The sequence below is a fragment of the Corvus hawaiiensis genome, chromosome 2 (genome assembly GCF_020740725.1).
Source record: "Corvus hawaiiensis isolate bCorHaw1 chromosome 2, bCorHaw1.pri.cur, whole genome shotgun sequence".
In the NCBI taxonomy this organism is placed as follows: domain Eukaryota; kingdom Metazoa; phylum Chordata; class Aves; order Passeriformes; family Corvidae; genus Corvus; species Corvus hawaiiensis.
The window spans coordinates 34569367-34586357 of record NC_063214.1 but is presented as its reverse complement, the minus strand read 5'-3'; the positions used below and the strand labels follow the sequence as shown (position 1 = coordinate 34586357).

At 43.6% G+C, this 16991-nt stretch overlaps 1 protein-coding gene across 2 annotated transcripts in view; it reads left to right on the top strand.

Annotated features, from left to right (window-relative positions):
• The first annotated feature begins 133 nt into the window (after positions 1–133).
• The window catches only part of NARS2 (asparaginyl-tRNA synthetase 2, mitochondrial), a 50809-nt gene continuing 33951 nt past the window's right edge, over positions 134–16991 (top strand). The window contains exons 1-6 of one of the 2 annotated variants that reach the window (XM_048294915.1): positions 134–330; positions 3873–3982; positions 4836–4956; positions 5642–5782; positions 9000–9080; positions 16670–16770. In XM_048294915.1, coding sequence (XP_048150872.1) covers positions 208–330; positions 3873–3982; positions 4836–4956; positions 5642–5782; positions 9000–9080; positions 16670–16770 — 677 coding nt within the window. In that variant the 5' untranslated portion in view covers positions 134–207. The remainder of the gene's footprint in view (positions 331–3872; positions 3983–4835; positions 4957–5641; positions 5783–8999; positions 9081–16669; positions 16771–16991) is intronic. The other variant, XM_048294916.1, reaches the window with a different exon arrangement.

The window sequence follows — 16991 nt, the reverse complement described above, 5'->3', positions numbered from 1 at the left end:
CTGAGTCGCGCATTCCGTTCCGATTGGCTGGCCGGGGACGGTCCGAGCGGCCATTGGCTGGGCGGGTGGCCACGTGGGGCGGCGGGAGGCAGGTCGATTCACGTGGGCCTGTGCGGGAGTGGGCCGGGAGCCGAGCGGGAGCTGGGAGCGGGCGGCCGGCCGGGCTCGGGCCGGGGGTCTGGGGGAGCGGCCCCACCAGGCTTCGCCATGCTCGGGGCCCGAGGCGGGTGGCGGGCCCTCCGCCGCTGCGCCTCCCTGCCGCGGCCCCTGCGGCTGCGGGTGCGCGAGGCGCTGGGGGCGCGGGAGCCGGCGGACGCGGTCAGAGTGCAGGTGTGTGCCCCGGGTGTGCCCGGAGTGTGCCCGGTCCGGAGCCTGAGCCGAGGGGAGGGCCCGGAGGGGCGCGGCCCACGCCCGTGCTTGGGAGGGAAGTGGGGGAGCCCTGCAGAGCGTTTTGCTGAATTCCCAGATCTGCTCTGCAGTCGTGCAGAGCCTCTCCGTGTGTTCTCTCGCTGTACGTGCTCAGTTCGCTGTTGTCGGAGCCAACGAAGCTTTGGAGTCGCTCGGCACGTGGAGAGGAGCGTTGTCACTGTGATGGGTTGCACTGAACGTGCTCTCCGCAGTGTTGGCTTTATCACCTGTTCTATTCCGGAGAGCCAGCCATTGCCTCTGTTCTGTTGTTTTTAAAGCTTTTTCATTGGTCTTGTGCCACGTACGTCCAGGTTTAGAGCAGTGTCAGTAGAACCATCGATAACACTTCCACTGCCGTTTGTATTCGGCTCCTGTTGTGAACCAAGGTAGCCTGGGATTAATGGGCGTTTTAGCTATGGAGCGCTTTGCCTTGCCATAGGATTGTGCGTTCCCCTGTTTTCTGGTGCTTCCAACTGGCAGAGCAGTGGTTGCACGCACAGAGTCCCTGCTTCAATGCAGAACTGTGCAGTTGTCAGTATTTCTGGATGAATGTCAAAAGGACTGGGGTACTTGGTAACAGTTTTAAACAAAACTGAAAGAGGATAGATTTAGATTTGTAAGAAAGAAGTTTCGTACTGTGAGGGGGTGGGGCACTGGCACAGGTTGCCTAGAGAAGATGTAGCTGCCCCATCCCTGCAAGTGTTTAAGGCCAGGATGGGGCTTGAAGCAACCTGGTCTTGTGGAAGGTGTCCCTGCCCATGGCAGTGGGGTTAGAACTGTATAACCTTCAAGGTCCCTTCCTATTCAAGCCTTTCTGTGATTCTACTGGCCCAAAAACCAGTTTGTAGCACACTGGTATTCTTGCTTGCACATAGGTGAAGCCTAATAGGGCAGGAAGAAGCTTTTCCAGTGTAGGTTCTTTTCAGATGTAGTTTGATGAATAATGCAAGCTAGAATAAACTGATGCTAAAATTTTCAGTACTGCCATTCTTCCCCCTTCCCTACCCTCCAGACCCTTGCTGCTTTGCTTTTCCCCTGTGCTGGCAAAATGTGGGGGGTTTGTATTAAACTGGGCTAAGAATCTGGTCTGGCTTGAATGCAACCTTATTATGGCCAGGTTGTTGGAATGTGCAGTCTAATCAGAGTCAAAATTGTCACTTTCATTGCACATTCATTCTGGTAAGGTGTGAAGTGGTTAAAACATTGCTGCCGCAGCCTCTGCTGCTCCAGTACAGGCCTGTGGGTATGCTCTTACTTCCTATTGCAGGATGCAATTATTTAATAGATCCCAGAACAGCTTGAGGAGGTGGCAAAAAAAGCTCTTGAGAATGTTTCTTTGTTTCTTTTTGTGTGTGTGTTTTGGTAAAGGAGCGTTTGTGGAGAAGGAAACGGAGGAAAACATCTGCCGTTATACGTTAAACGTGCATCCAGTATAACATACATGGTGTGTTCTGGGGATTTGCTGGAATGCAGAGGATAAACACAACAGCTTCAGGCATGTTACTGTATGAAATGTTTTTTACTTTAACCATACAAATTCGAGGATGCCCAGATAATCTTGTTTCTTGCACCAGTTCAGGTGGAACACTCTGCAGGGGTTTACCCTGTCTGACTCACTAGGTTCATGTCTTTAAGATCTTCCATGGTTCTTACATCAAACATGAAAAGCACGTTATACAAGCCTGTGTAATGCTTTGCCTGTGTTAGTAGTCATTCTTGAAACTATAACATGCTTTTCTTCTGGTGCTGTTTAATTCTTGGTTTGTTCTGTCTAGGTGACAGAAGTAGATGGATTTGCATTGGTTTGTCTGGTATAAAGCCCCTAAAGCACAGTTTGAAGTCATTGGGACTATTTGGTCCCTTCCAGTTAAGAAAAAGATGAAACTAGTTGGAAAAGAGGTAGTTTGGTTGTTTAATCAGCACTGGTTTTGGTTGTTCTCTACAGTATTGTTAGAAGATGAGCTTGAAGGCCCCCAGCAGATAATTTTGCTTTGAAGGCCAGCTTTTTCTCAACTCTGGTGAGCAGAGGAGCAACTATGGGAGTTATATTTTGGATGCTCTTGATGCCTTTTCCTGGTCTTAAAATCAAGAGGCATACACGGTTAGAAGGGGAAAAGGGATTTTACCTTGGTATTTATTTTTAAGGATCCTTAGGTGCACACGTCCAAGTCATATGCATCGAGATGTACCCCACCGAGTCTTTCCCTGTGTCTCTGTGTCTCTCCTCCTCTTCCCCCCCCCAACATTGGGTATAACATTATAGGCTTTACTAATTAGCATATCTATCAAAGATTCCCCAATGAGAGGCTCAAGGGAGCCCCCCTCCCCAAGGAGCCTTCCCCTGCATGGTTCTATCTCAGTTTACAAATGTGTTCTGGAGAGGACCTTGGGGTCTGGGGCACACTGATCCCCAGCTACGAAGCTTCTAAAATGCTTGGTCTCTCAGTTTGACAAACAAGTCCAAGAATGTAGGCAAAAAGCACTAGGAATACAGAAGTTGTAAAAAGGTATAACAGGGGTATAAAAGAAAAGGCATAAATCTTCATGGCATCACTCTTACTATTGCTTACTGCCTTGGTACTGACTTAATATTTCCCTTAAAAAGAAAATAAAATGTATAGGTCATAAAAAACCACAAATTAAGACATTAGCCTGAGCTGTACACAGTCAGTTCTACTGTTTTGCTGTTACAAAGAATGTGGGTATTACTAGTTTAATTGTTTTCATGAAACTGGACAAAGTATTTCTAATTTTTTTTCTTAATATCTTTTTTTTTTTTTTTCCCCATGGGCGCAGTGAAGCAGTCTTGATTTTAAGATGAAAGGAGAAACATCTAATGCAATAATTTTTATTTTTGTTTTGCATGAATATGTAGCTTTTCATGTGAATCTGTTGGCTGCATCGTTGTTTTAGCAGTCCAGCAGTTTAGTTAGTGAACACATTTGAAAGGTTGTAACCGTTCTATAGGGATACAACAAAACTGATGCTAAGAACCATCAGAACCATCTTGAGTGTGTTGTAATGAAGAAAGGTGCATTACTGGTCTCTCCTGTTTTAGTAAGAAGTGTTTGGAAACGATATCACTGATTAGAATATGTACTTTGCCAAAACACATTACATCTTCAGAGCACTTTGTTGCTCTCTATTCTCAGCTCCGCAAAGATGCAGGTACATCTTATTAATCCTTGCTGTTCTCAGGAAGAAACTCTGCCTCAGATGGATGTCTCTGCCTGAGGATTTGTTTCTCTCTGCTTTGAAGTCAGAAGAAAAACTGACACTGACTTTTTTTCTCTTTTTGTTTTTTATTATCATTATTTTTTTGCCCCTAAAGAAACAGTTACTTTGATTTCAGTAAGAAGCTGAAATTGGCCTGAAGTGGTGTGTCCAGCTCAGCTGGAAGAAGAGCATGAGTTCACAGCATTCCTGCCAAGAAATAACAAAATCTCTTTTTCTTTTTCCTCTAGGGCTGGGTCCGCTCTGTCCGATCCCAGAAGGAAGTTTTGTTCCTGCACATAAATGATGGGAGTTCTCTGGAAAGCCTCCAGGTGGTTGCTGATCCCAGCCTGGAAAAGAGGTGGGTCCATTTGAAATAACTGGAGAAATATATGTGTTGAGCAGTGCTTGGAGGGGTCTGCTCAGGCCTCTTTTCCTGTGCCAGGGACTTGCCAGCCTCTGGCACCTGACCACAGGAAAAACACTACTGCAGTCTGTGGTCTCTAGATGCACTTTTAGGAGGGAGAATGTCAGACTACTTTGTCTCCACTTTGCTGAGGCCTTGTGGATCAGTTGATGAATCCTATGAGATCAGTTTGGACCCAATTTTCTTAGTAGCTGCAGCAGTGTAGGCGTTCTTGTCTGCTGTTGGAATTGCTTGGAAATGGCATGAGGTAGCCAGGGATAACTGTCCCCCAGGTTCTGGAGGGTGCTGTTGCTCTTCTGTAACGACTGGAGGGCTGGCACACCAGGCATAGCCCCTGGATAGGCACATCTGTTCTATTGTAAAATAATGCACTTGTTTTATTGCTTAATTTTTGTTTGTTACTCTCAGTTGCTTACTGGGCTAGGGTTGGGAGTATTGGGATGATCCAGGAAACTTCTGTGTGTGACTTGGTTTTTTAAAGATTTTTAAAATAATTTTTTACTATATACTGTGTTTGTCCCCACCAAGAACCCCTTCTAATAGAAACCTGTCACTTTTCTCCCCACTTTTTCAACATTCCTGCCTTGTCCTAAATTCTTCTATAGCTTTTTGAATCTCTTCACATTCCCACCTCTGCACTTAATAATTTTTCATTTCATCAGTTAAGTTCTATGGCTACAGCATCTCTTGTGATCTCAAGTGGTCCAGCTAAATTAACAAGAATCTCTCTTCTGAATGTTGTTGTATCAGCACCTAGTTAAGCTGGTTTTTTTTCTTGGTTTCTTAGAGACCTGACTTTTGGAAGTGCAGTGGAAGTTCAAGGGAAGCTTGTCAAAAGCCCTCATAGGATGCAAAACATGGAGCTGCAAGCTGAAACCATTCGTGTAGTGGGACCTTGTGATATTTGGGTATGTCACTATAGCAAGAGGGGTGGGACTGCTGGAAATCAGGTTTTAAAGGTCCAAGTATCCAGCAAAGCATACTTGAAACTGTATTTTCTTTCAGTCTGAGTGGTCCTGCAGACTTTGATTTGTCAGCAGTGTCTGTAGGTTGCGTCAAAGGAGAAACATGGGATCACCATGAAAGCTTGTTTCTGGGACAGAGCCATTTCTCCATGGAAAATTTGCTCAGGCTGAGTCAAGAGTTTGCCTTTGTCCCACCCTGAAGCACTTACCTGTGCAGGTGGCTTACCTGGTAAGTTTGGCTCGGATATGTATTGGAGAAACAGCGGAACTGGCAAGACACTCCAGGTTGTGCAGCTGGAAGAACCGTATCTACCACAGGCACGTTCAGAGCCAGCTTGTTGTTGCAGCAGTGAGGTGAACAGCTGGGTTTTAGGGGGGCTCAGCATCCAGAAGGTGGAGCATTTTAGAGTGCTAATACCTCCTCTTGTGTTCATGGCTCTTGCTCTGCAGTAAGCATTATAAAATACACAAAATAACCAGAAAAGAGAGGCAAAAGCATCTAGTTCTTCTGTGGTCTGTAATTGTGATTGAGTTTTAGTAGGGAGAGATGGTGTTCTGTGAACAGCAATAAAACTGCATTCACTCCCAAGTTCTCATCCCCTTATTTTGATTTCCCTGCTGTTTTCAGTCGTTTCCCCTGAAGATGAAGGAGAGGCACCCTCTGGAGTATGTCCGACAGTTCCCCCACCTGCGCTGCAGGAGCAACATGCTGGGCGCCCTCCTGCGAATCCGCAGCGAAGCCACTGCGGGCATCCACTCCTTCTTCCAGGTACTCCCTTCTGTACTGAGCCTGACGTGTAGAGCACTCCACCCAGGCTGGCTTTATGGGAGCAGCCTAGGAGGGAAGGAGTGTGACATCTTGCCTGCATGGTATGGATTTTGGACACAGTGGTTTTCTTTCCAGGCCTGGGCCTTGGCCAGACTGTTGCTTATGATCAGGTTAGCGCATCTGTGGCCTGTCAGTGTCTTTCCACCCATTTCCTGTTATTTATCCCTTTCACAGAGTTGCAATATAATTGCCTGCAAGCGTGTGGTCTGTGGAACACAACATAATGTGGACTTGTTTAACCTATCCTCTGCAGTGACCTTACGGTCCTTGGACAGAAACCTCCTCCCACATGGAAAAATCTGTGGTACAGGAACACAGACAAACTGACTCAGAGCTTCTTGTTATTCTCAGTTCTTGCCTTTCTCTTAGTGCAGTACAAATCTGTGTGGATGCTGTTGGCTGACATTAGGAGACTCCTGTTCTGACGCATTTCAAACTGATGGGTGGGAGCCACCTGTGTTTTCTGAATGTGTCACTCAAGCTATGGGCACAGCACAGGCTTTGGGCAGGCAGGGGGGCAGGGAATTGGCTCTGATGCCAGATCACATAGAGGCCATGCGATTCTTTGTGTGAGCAGATAAAGAAAGGTAACAAGTCTTCTAGCACACCTGAGCCCTTTTTTTAAAGCTATTCCTGGAAATAAACGTGTTTTAGTTCAGATAAGCTGGCTTTAGTTTGAATAGAATCATATTCAGAGCACTCTGATGACAAAATTCATATGTAATAATTAGTGTGGCCCAAGGAAGAGGTTAGAAATGTCAAGATGAATTTCTGGTCCCAGGTTTGCTGGTCTTTGTTGCCTGCAGTGGCAAAGAAGGCTTGCTTGCTCTAAGAAGTGTCTGTGGAATTGCATGGTATTTGGATGACTTCTGTGGGTTTTTTTGGGGTGGGGGGTGTTTTTTGGTTTTTTTAAGAGCTTAATAGAAATCCCACGTCAGGTAAAGGTGCTGGTTTCAGGATTGTGCCTGCTCCTAAGACAGAAGCTAGCTCTGTTGGGAATCAGTCTGTGCCGGTGTCAAGCCACTAGATGGCATTGCCTACAACGATATGGGCTTCCAAACCTGGGCACCGAAGGCAGCCAAGATACAAAAAAGTCTTATTCAGGCTTTGCTTCTCCAAATCAACTCCAGCTCAGGCTCTGACATACCTTCCTGTTTACAGTGCTCAAGAGCAGAGCTCTATTATAAAATAGAATGTATCATCAATTTAGCAGCAGCAGCTACACTAAAGTTATTTTTAAAGGAATAGGGAAGATTTGGTCCCAGACTTGATATTTACACGTGCTCATGTGAGAACTCTCCTAGCACCAGGAATGTTTATACTATATCTGTTTGCTCCATTTCTAATGGAAGGAAGTCTTCTAAAATTGCTACCTGCATCATCCCAAGAATATTGCAATTTCCAATGTGACGATGTCAGAACATACCATAGCTACAAAGAACAATATGACCGTTTTCACTCTGCAGAGCTGTAAGGAGCTTAATAGTGGAAGAAAAGAAGTGGAGCTGTTTGAATACACACTCAAAATTACTGAGACTCTCTGTAACTTTAAAAGCATCTCTTTTTTAGCCTGTTCATTTCCAGGAATGAATGACTACTGCCAAGTGCCTTTGGTTTGGATGTTGAAAGCTAAAATGTCCTCTTTAAATCTTCTCCTGAGAACTGTGGTCCATGCAGGATAGGAGCATTGTTCCTAGGCACAGTAAGATAGTTGCACTGTGTATGGCAACTTCCACTCTGCACATTAAGTTCCAGGTTTGTGAGGGCCAGTAATGCAACGTGAATTATTTTAGAAGCTTTTATAAGGGGAATTATCCCAGAGGTTTTTAGGGGATTCTCTTATTTCAGATCTGTGCAGTTTGCATGACTTTCCAAAGCATGTAAGGAATCTTCTGTGTGAAATGTGCTTCTTTACAGCATCTGCTAGCACTGTATGAGGAATTTAGGCCTTTTTCAAACATCTCCTGTAGAGCTGGGAGGCCGTGTAACCAACAGGGCTCTGAATATGCAGGGAACTGTGTCAGAGGCCCACATTTTGTGCTGGTAGACTGAAACTTCCTCCCCCAGGCAAAGCAAGTTGTTCTGGATCCAAAACTTCTTTCTTTGCAGTAACTGGATCCCAGTGAGGAGCTGAGGTCTTTGCACCTGTAACCAAGGTAGCCTAGAGCTGACTGCAGGGACTTTGCTCCCTCTTGGTTGTGTTATTGTATTGCCACAAAAGGCATTGCATGTCCATATGAGCTTTTCATTCCAAATTAATTTTAGTTTGATTCTGAGAGTGGGCACTAAATACTATTCCTGTCTTCCTAGCCCCTTAACTAGCTGGTGGTAAGGACCAGGACTTCTCATGTGACTGACTGAATTGTATTATTCTGGTAAAAGCTGTGAAGCTAAGATGTATCCATCCACTGAATATTGGGTTGCAGCTGTTTTAAAAGCCTATGGCTGCACTGCAGAGAAATCCAGAGAACAGGGGCTCTTTCTTCATTCAGCCTTCCTTGTTTTGGAGGCCTCTGCTGGATTTATGAACTATTACATGAATGTGTAATTCTGCAGGTACCTAGAACATGACCAAGCCAGGGTATACCCTGTCTCTTAAAATCAGCTTGACTTCAGTATCTTAGAAGATGCGAGGTAGGACTGACACTTTATTGGTGTTCGGGTGTTTTTAAGGTGTCTCTTTCATCCTGTGTGTGATTTTTGTCATCTAAAACATTTGATAGCTTATTTTAATGCAGCGCATGAAGAGTGTCCTTTGCCTAACCACTGCCTTCCAAAAAGCTGAAAGAAACAAGGTGTTGAGGTCATAGGGGTGAATTTGATTGAAACTGCCCAAAAATATAAAAATGCTGGGGGAAGTGAGAAGAAAGGAGAATGGTGTGGAAACAGGCCATTGCAAAAAAACTCATAGTAATGACCTAAATCTCTTTGGGTTATGAAGCCTGGAGGAAAAAACACAGGTAGTAAACACTGCTTTGTAAATCATGCTGGCATTTAGTTTGTCTTCTGTCCCTGTAAGGCAGAAGCTGCCCAAAAGACTACATGTGCTGTCCTGGTTGGGGGCTAATGGCCAAGTTACGTGTGCTGGTTGATGTCATCCTTGAGGGTGATGTTCAATATCTTTACCTCGTTAACTTTGCTGTTCTGTCTTTTCCAGGATAATGGATATGTGCATATTCATACCCCCATAATTACATCCAATGACTGTGAAGGTGCTGGGGAACTCTTTCAAATTGGGGTAAGTTGGGTTGCATAAAGTTTTGGTTTGTTTTTTTTTTTTGGTTTTTTTTTTGGCAAAGCAATTCTTGAGTTGTTGAAGGTTAGAGGAAATGTCTCTCTTTATAAACCCTTTTATGTACTCCTGTGATTATTTTTTTAATATAGCGATCCTTTTCTTCAACTTATAATTTAGACAGTTAAACAGATGCATTATCTTTTTTTTTTATTGCTATTTTTTGCATTAATCAGCACCTTTTGTACTGATGAGGTTTTTCTATCCCTGGTGCTGTGGAAAAGTTTGCAAGGAATAATGGAGGGAGGTGGAACATCTTAGTAAACAGAAAGATGTGATCATAAGAGCCCAAGAGATGGGATGGGTCATTCAGGACAGACTACTACACTCAAATATTTCTTAGCTTTGAAACAAAGAATATAATTCACCATGAGATAATCCTTAAAAAGAAGTCAGCAATACCTGAAACTCCTTTTCAGTGTGTCCCTACCAGCTACACCTGTTGTATGTCAGAATTCTCCCCCAATATTGTCAAGCCTCCCCATAACCACCAAATTACTGCCTCACTCTATCATTATAAGAGTACTTCACATCATGGGTCGGAACCTCCTGTGAAACTGAAACACAGCCCTAACCACTAAGATCTTCCCCACAGATTTCTCATGATTCCTGACCCCACAGTCATTAATCATACGGAATTCCATCTGAGTTTTGTACTTCTGTATTTGAAATTCACTCTTCTGTCTCAAGCAACGGCATCCTTTGCCACTTAGGCTTATTGGCTCCAGCTTTGCTGGTGATTCATCTGTAAGCAAAAGAAAAACTGTTGAGGTAGCAGTTACTTGCTGTGGGATCGTGTCTTCCACTCTGCACAGCCTCATGACAAAAAAGGCTTCTGTCTACTTGTTCTTCAGGATCTCAAGGTCTAACCTGTGCTACCAGTGATTCCCTTCCAGACCAGTACATGTGGCTCAGCTTTTTGCTTGCCGGGACAATAGGGTTGATTAGCTAAACTAAATTGTTCCTGTTTAAATGAGATGCCTTAATGCTACCCAGGGTTCACTCCGGGCTGTTGCATGCAAATTAAGATGTGAAAACAAGTGACACTTAATGATGGAAACATTATGCAGTTTGCAGCTGTACAGTGTATTGCGTCTTTGGTACAAATTGTATCCACTTGAAAGCTGTAGAGGATGCAGGACTGCAGCGTAGGTGGCTGGTAGTGACAGAAGCCCTGATGCAAATGTTGAATTAGGTGCTCAGCTGTGAGCCTGAAACTTGTATAAACTGGATCATGGTTCAAGGCAGATATTTTACTCCTCTCCAATGGGATTGCTGAGGTGCAAATAATACCTGTCTTGGAGAAATGTAGCTACAGCTGTGCTTGAAAGGTGTGCTGTAAGTGCCAAGTCAGACCCCATTAAATGGCCTGTGCCACAAAGGAAGGGCTTCACAAACCCACTTGCTGCTGGGAACGTGGAAGTTCTCCCTGATTTCCTGTTTCTTCTTTGAGTACAGCTTCATTGTCTGGCCTCATTTAGCACTTAGTTTTGTTTCTGCAAAGCCCTGTTCACAATTGGTCCTGGCTAGCAGAGATCTAAGACTGCCTGCTATCCTGCTGGGATCACTTCACTCCACTGGAGCAGTGACATTGTTTTTTGACAGTGAAAACGTGGGGAAGATTAAGCCTGCCTTGGGCCGTGCATGTGAGGCTGTCAGACACAAAATAAGAATGGTAGAAGGGTGTCAGACATAATAATGAGGGTGTGGTATTTGCAACAAAGCCCAGAATCTTCCTGTGCTTTTAACCAAACCAGCTATCAAGACATTCCTGTCTGCTCTATTCAGTCACTTTTTAAACTAGCCTTTAATTCACTGTTTGAAAAGGCCAAGGGAGAATATAAATTCCTGTTCCTCTTATATTTGAGGAGGAGCTAAGATTTCTGGTGATGGAATTGATGAAAGCAACCCTCAAATTAGATTCTTCAGTTTCAAAAAATATTTAAATCCTATTCCTTAAGTTTTAAGACCTATCTTATAGTTGCAACCAGAATTGGTATCCTATTGCTCCTGAGTTTGTAGTAGTTCCAATACATCTTCTGTTAACGGGTTGGGGTTTTTCTGCCTTTTGGGGTTTTTTTCAGTTCCCTTGGGCAGTGTATAGAACTAACAGTCTCACCAGTTCAGCTGACCTGCTGCAGGTGGAGTAAGTTGAAAACTTCAGTTGCATAGCCTTAAGAACCCAAGTAGAGGTTGCTTTTGTACCCACTGCAAACTATTGCCTTTAAATAGCTGTTTTCTCTGACTGGCACAATTTTAATCCTTTGACTAATGTCTGATGGCTGCTCAGGCCTGTGCATTCTTTAGACGTGATGGAAAGTGAAGAGAGTAGGAATATGTTTTTACATGTGAACTTGAAGAGATGGGGGAAAAACGTATCTGAAGTTAGAATGAAAAGGCTTTTTGAAATATGGTCTTTGATTCCTAAAACTCTTAATCCTGTAGGATTTGTGTTTGTTTATATGTTCAGCTTCCTCATTATCTTTGTTTGGTTTTGGGTGTACTGATTAGTCTGTACATAGCTTTGGCTGGGATGCTCTCATACTAGGACTTGGGATGGGGGAGAATCCATTCCCTCTCTGCTGGGCAAATCAACTGAATGTTTTTAAAATGAAGTATTGCAGTGGTGAAGAGAGTGCAGTAAGCAGAGGACATTTTAAAAAATAAATAAGTCACAAGACGGTAACAACTCCAGAGGAAACTTCTGCACCTGAAAAGTGTAGGTTTGAGGAGAAACTTCCAGAAGTGTGAAAATGACTAGGCAGACCTTAACCCGCATGGAGAACATCAGCAACACCAGCTTGTGGATTTCTGCACTGTTGACATTGTCTTCCTGTGGTGAGAGCACGCAGGGGAGAAAGTATCTTGTTTGTGCTTCTTTCCTTAAAGTAAATTTTTTGAAAACACTAGAAGAGCTTTGACTGTTGAAAGCAGTGTTGTAATATCATCTAAAGCAGGACAAGGTAATTCTTGAAATAGGGAGAATGCAGATCAGCAGGGGCAGATAGCCCTTATTTTATTTTAATCTGAAAATAATTCCCCTATACCAGCAGTTTTAGCACCTCCACCTCAGCACAGATTCTTTCCTTGCATTTTTTTTTTTGCTTTTTTTCCCCTTTTTTTTTCTTCTGAAGTCTAAAATTCTTAGCAGCGTTGTATGTTGCAAGAAACTTTACCCATTCGCCTTCTGTGGCTGCGTCCTAGGAAATCTGCCTTACTTTTGTCCTTGTGACCCAGCTGCATGTCTGTTCCCTGCTATTTTCAGTAGCCTCCCACTCTGTCTGCAGTGTTGAAGGCTCCCTGCGTTCTGGGTCTCTTGCTCTGTTTTCCACTTTGCTCCCTGGAAAATTTTCTTTGTATGGCCACCCACAGGTGCTATGGAGAAGGTGGGGGCTTCTCTGTGCTCTGTAAGAGCCTGTCTGGCCCCGGACTCTCCATCTGTTCAGTGTGGGTCTCTACAGCACTTTCCCTGTTGCCCAGCTGCAGCCTTTTGAGAGAACTCAGCATGCAGTGATTTCCAAAGCCCAGCAGCTGTATCATGCATTCACAGCTCCTTTAAGTAGATTTCACATGCAGTTTTTATTGCCTGTGGCCTTATCCCTTCCTGGGACCACTCTCTCTCTACGTGTAAAGAGTGCTGCATTCTCCCTGTTGGCTCCAGTGGAGGTAAAATGTGCTCTATATGAGGCTTGTCTCTTCCCACACACACACCTCATGGCACCTGGATGGTGTTTGGCTGAACCCAGAATCTGGATCAGGCCATTTCATTACTTAGAAAGGATATTTAACTGTAAACCTGAAGAACCATTCCAGGTATAGTTCTTCTCTAAAATGCATCTGGAGATTGTACAGTGTTGGTCTTTTGGGGGTTTTTTGCCCCTCACCCACAGGAGTGAATGTCAAAGCTTTTAGATTCCTGAAGGTGTAAGTTTATGGCTGTGGCACCAGCAATATGTACCTGCTGCTGAACATGCAGAAACTTACTCCTACCATCCCTTTGGTACTACTGAAAAATATCCTTGTCAGCACCAAAGAAAGCTGGGATCTGCTGGGGAGAATCACAGCTAAACATAACAGTACTAGTGTCTGTCAGGTGTTTTCCCTTCTAGAGATGTGTGATGGTCTGGGAGGCAGCCAGTTCCTGGGAGACTGGTACTTCAGAGATGTGCTCAGCAGGGATCAGGGTAAGCTGCACCTGAGATGAGGGAGGGCTTGCTTTTTCATGTTCTAGCTCTCCCAGTTTCTGTTTGTTTCTACCTGATTCATATCCGCCTGTCCAATCTGTATTTATGAGATGTTATGTGTTCCAGTACATATTTATGAGATGTTTGTCTTAGCAGAACCAGCTGCTATTGCTCGGTGCAAGTCCAGCTGATCAGAATTAGGACTGGAATTGCAAGGAGGACTTCTTGGAAGTTAGGAATTTTGCAGGGGTTGTCTAAAAAGGAAAATCCAATCATGTTTATAATGGGGTGTCACAGAGGGCAAATCTGGATTAAACATGTGTTGCTGGGAAGCTGCAGCAGCGCAGTGGAGTGGGCCTGGGGTAGAGCTGCAGCAATGATTTCTATGAGCTTTTCAAGTTTTCTCTGATCCCTTCATGCTTTTGGCTTGCATAGAGTGTAAGACAGAATCAAACAGTTTGTACTTTCCTGAAGCTAATTGCCTCAAGGAGAAGTTAATACAAGACTGACATCAAAGGGAATAATTTTAAATTAAATCATTAGACATTTGAGGAGATGGAGAACAAAACAGGTACTAAATCCAGTTGTTCTTGTATTTAGAATGAGAATAAAAAGCCTTTGAAGTTGATGTCAAATAATAGTATGTTTATAGCACATTTACTCTGAGACACCAAGATGTTTCATACAGATTCCCTCTCCCTCTTCCCCCATTCTAAGTTGGGTAGGTTTTCGACTTTGGAACTGAGAGAGCTTAAAAGGACACCCATAATTCCCTCCTAATCTTTTATCAAGTCCGTGTTTTGGGGTTGGGAAGTGGGGAAACATCCATCTAATTGAAGTAAAAACACCACAGTGTTGTTGCTTCATTTTGCTAGTCATGGTCATGAAAACCAGTCTCACCCAGTGTCAGCAGTGAAGGGATAGTGTCCCCTACCATTTATTTGTCTTGTACCAGTGGCTGTGGTTTCATGTAATAAAGAAGCCAGCTTGATCTAAAAGGCTGAGCATGAATCTGGGGCACAGGTGCTTGGGAATATTGCCTGTGCTCAAGTGTGTAAAGTGGAGGAATCACCTCCAGTGGCTTAGCTGATGTTTGTACCTGTGAAATGTGCAGCTGCTAATTATGGGATCTCCCCTTGCTGAAGGTGCCCTTTCTGAACAAAAAGGGAGGCATTTAATTTTTCCTGCATGGAAAAGTTTTCTGCATGAGCTATGTTGCAGCTCACAATACCCATTGTATTGAGTATTGTGCCTTAGGATGAGGGAGAGGAAGTGGGCAGCTGTGGAGAGGCGAGGTGATCGAATGGTGATGGGGCAGTAAAATTTTATCTAAATATTGCTGTGTTTACCCTTCACCTTCTGTCAGAAGCCATCCAGGAGCTGCTCACAATGCAAACATACGTCTTGGGTTCTCTCAGTGTCCTCTCAAATGGGCTGCAGGTTTTCAGAAGCCCAGTTGAGTTGTAGATTGTCTCACTTTCTCCAGTCATTTCCTGTGTTTCTATTTTCCCTATGTCTTTCTGAGATCACATCTGATTTGGAGAATGAAAACTGACACAAAGTCATTATAAATGAACCAGGCCCCAGCTCCTGGAGACAGGTGTAACCTGTTTGTGGATTTGGGGGGGAAGCATTGAGGTTTCATGGCTGATTCTTGTTCTTTTCTTGCTTCCAGTTTGTCTCTTTCTCATTGTTTAGAAGTTGCATCCTACAGGATTAGGTGGGATTTTTCACTGGTGAAACAGGAAATAGAGCTGAAGTAAGCTTGCAGGGAGAGAGAAACCAGTGGTACATGGCTCTTCTCTTTAGTGTTCTGGCCATGGTTCTAGGGCTGCGCTATGTGAATGTTTGATGTTTATTAATATCCTTATTGCTTTTGAGCAAATGCTCTGGGTTTATTTGATGAAAACAATAGGATGCGTCTGCATCCTTGGAGTTTGGTGTTTGGTTTTTTTAGAACCTCAAAACCTCTGAAACAAAGGAAGCAGTCCTGGGGTTACAGCCACAAATTATCATATTTTCATTGATGTCTGTGGAACAAGGCAAGCTTGCTATTTTCTTTAGTGTGATGCTGTGAAGAGATAAAACTGCCTTGTGATCTGAGGTTTTTGGAAGTCACTGTTTCATCTTTGTGATGAGCAGCAGAGCTTTTTGAGAACAAAAGCAACACCTTCAAACCCATTGAGAAAAATGGCAGGTTGTAGGCTATCAAAGGCTGGCAGACAAGGCTCCCTGTGACAGAGCAAGTTGAGGAGTAGGGTGGCTGGAGGTAGTGGCATACTTAGCTGAGGTAGCAACACTTAGCATAACTCCTAGGAACTACACTTTGAAAAGTGGGTATTTCAAACTTACTTCAGAAGAAAGTCTTCGTTTGGAAATGAATGTAGGTCCACCAGACCTCAGGTTAGCTTTGAAGTTTCATTCTGTTTTTCTCCTGAACCTTTGGCTCCTCCAGAGCTTAGGGATGACATTGAAATACACAAGATGGTGAAACACAGTATCATTTATCTTCATGTTTCTTTAAAAGTCACAGACTGTGACCTCTAGAGATCATCTAAACCATCTCACTGTGCTCAAACAGGGTCAGCTGGAGCAAGTTGCCCAGTACTCTGCTGCTGAGTTTTTTATATCTCCCCAGATGGAGACTTTACAGCCTCTGTGGACGACCTGTTCTAGTGCTTGACAGCCTCAGTAAATATTAAAGGTTATTCTTGTTTTCAGACCAATTTTTGTGTGTTTTTTTTAAAATCTGTGGCTATTGTCTCTTGGGACTTTTTTTTTAAGTTTTTCATAATGGAACACTGAGCTTCCTAAATTTTCCATTACTTGTAGATTTTTATGCTAAAAATATCTTATGACCTGAAAAAAGCATGCAAAAGCTGAAATGAAACATAGTTTATTTTTCAGTGCCTATGTAATATGTAAGCTGTGATGTGTCTCTGAATTAATATTGTTTCAGTCGTGATATTTTTGAAAACTCAATTAACAGTCTTAAGAGGATATTGCATTCTCTTTTTTTTTTGATTACTGGTTGTCTTTTTCCAATGGAAACAAATTCATTTCCCCATGAAAAGAAAATAACACTGTTTTTTAAAGTTTTTTCTGAAAGTCAGTGGCACTGACACAGAAAACACTCCTCCATTTTCTCATCAGGCTTGAAATTGAATTTTGAAGGCAGTGCTGTATGAAGCTTCAAACTACAAATGATAGAGATTCTTCTCTTCCTCCTCTCTGTTCATCTTGGTAGGAAAGTGAAAATCAATGCTTTGAAAAGAGGGAAAATAAGCCGGGTGCTGTGCTTTTTATTTAAACACTAATAGTCTGACTTGTTGCTCATTTTATTACTTACAGACATCAAGTGAGGCAAAGGAATCTGCAGAAAAGACCCATTTCTTCAATGTGCCTGCCTTCCTGACAGTTTCTGGCCAGCTCCATTTGGAAGTAATGGCAGGGTGAGCAAAATTAGAAGTTTTTGTCTATGGGATATTTCCAACTGGTAATTTTGCCCCGTTGGTATCAGTTAGATATCTGCCAGAAATGGACTGAGTGGCAGTGACTGGATGATGGGCAGTGAGAGGCCAGCCTAGACAGAGCGCTGGAGCAGCTCTCATATGGGCACAGGCTGAGAGCTGGGGTTGTTCAGCCTGGAGAAGAGAAGGCTCTGGGGAGACCT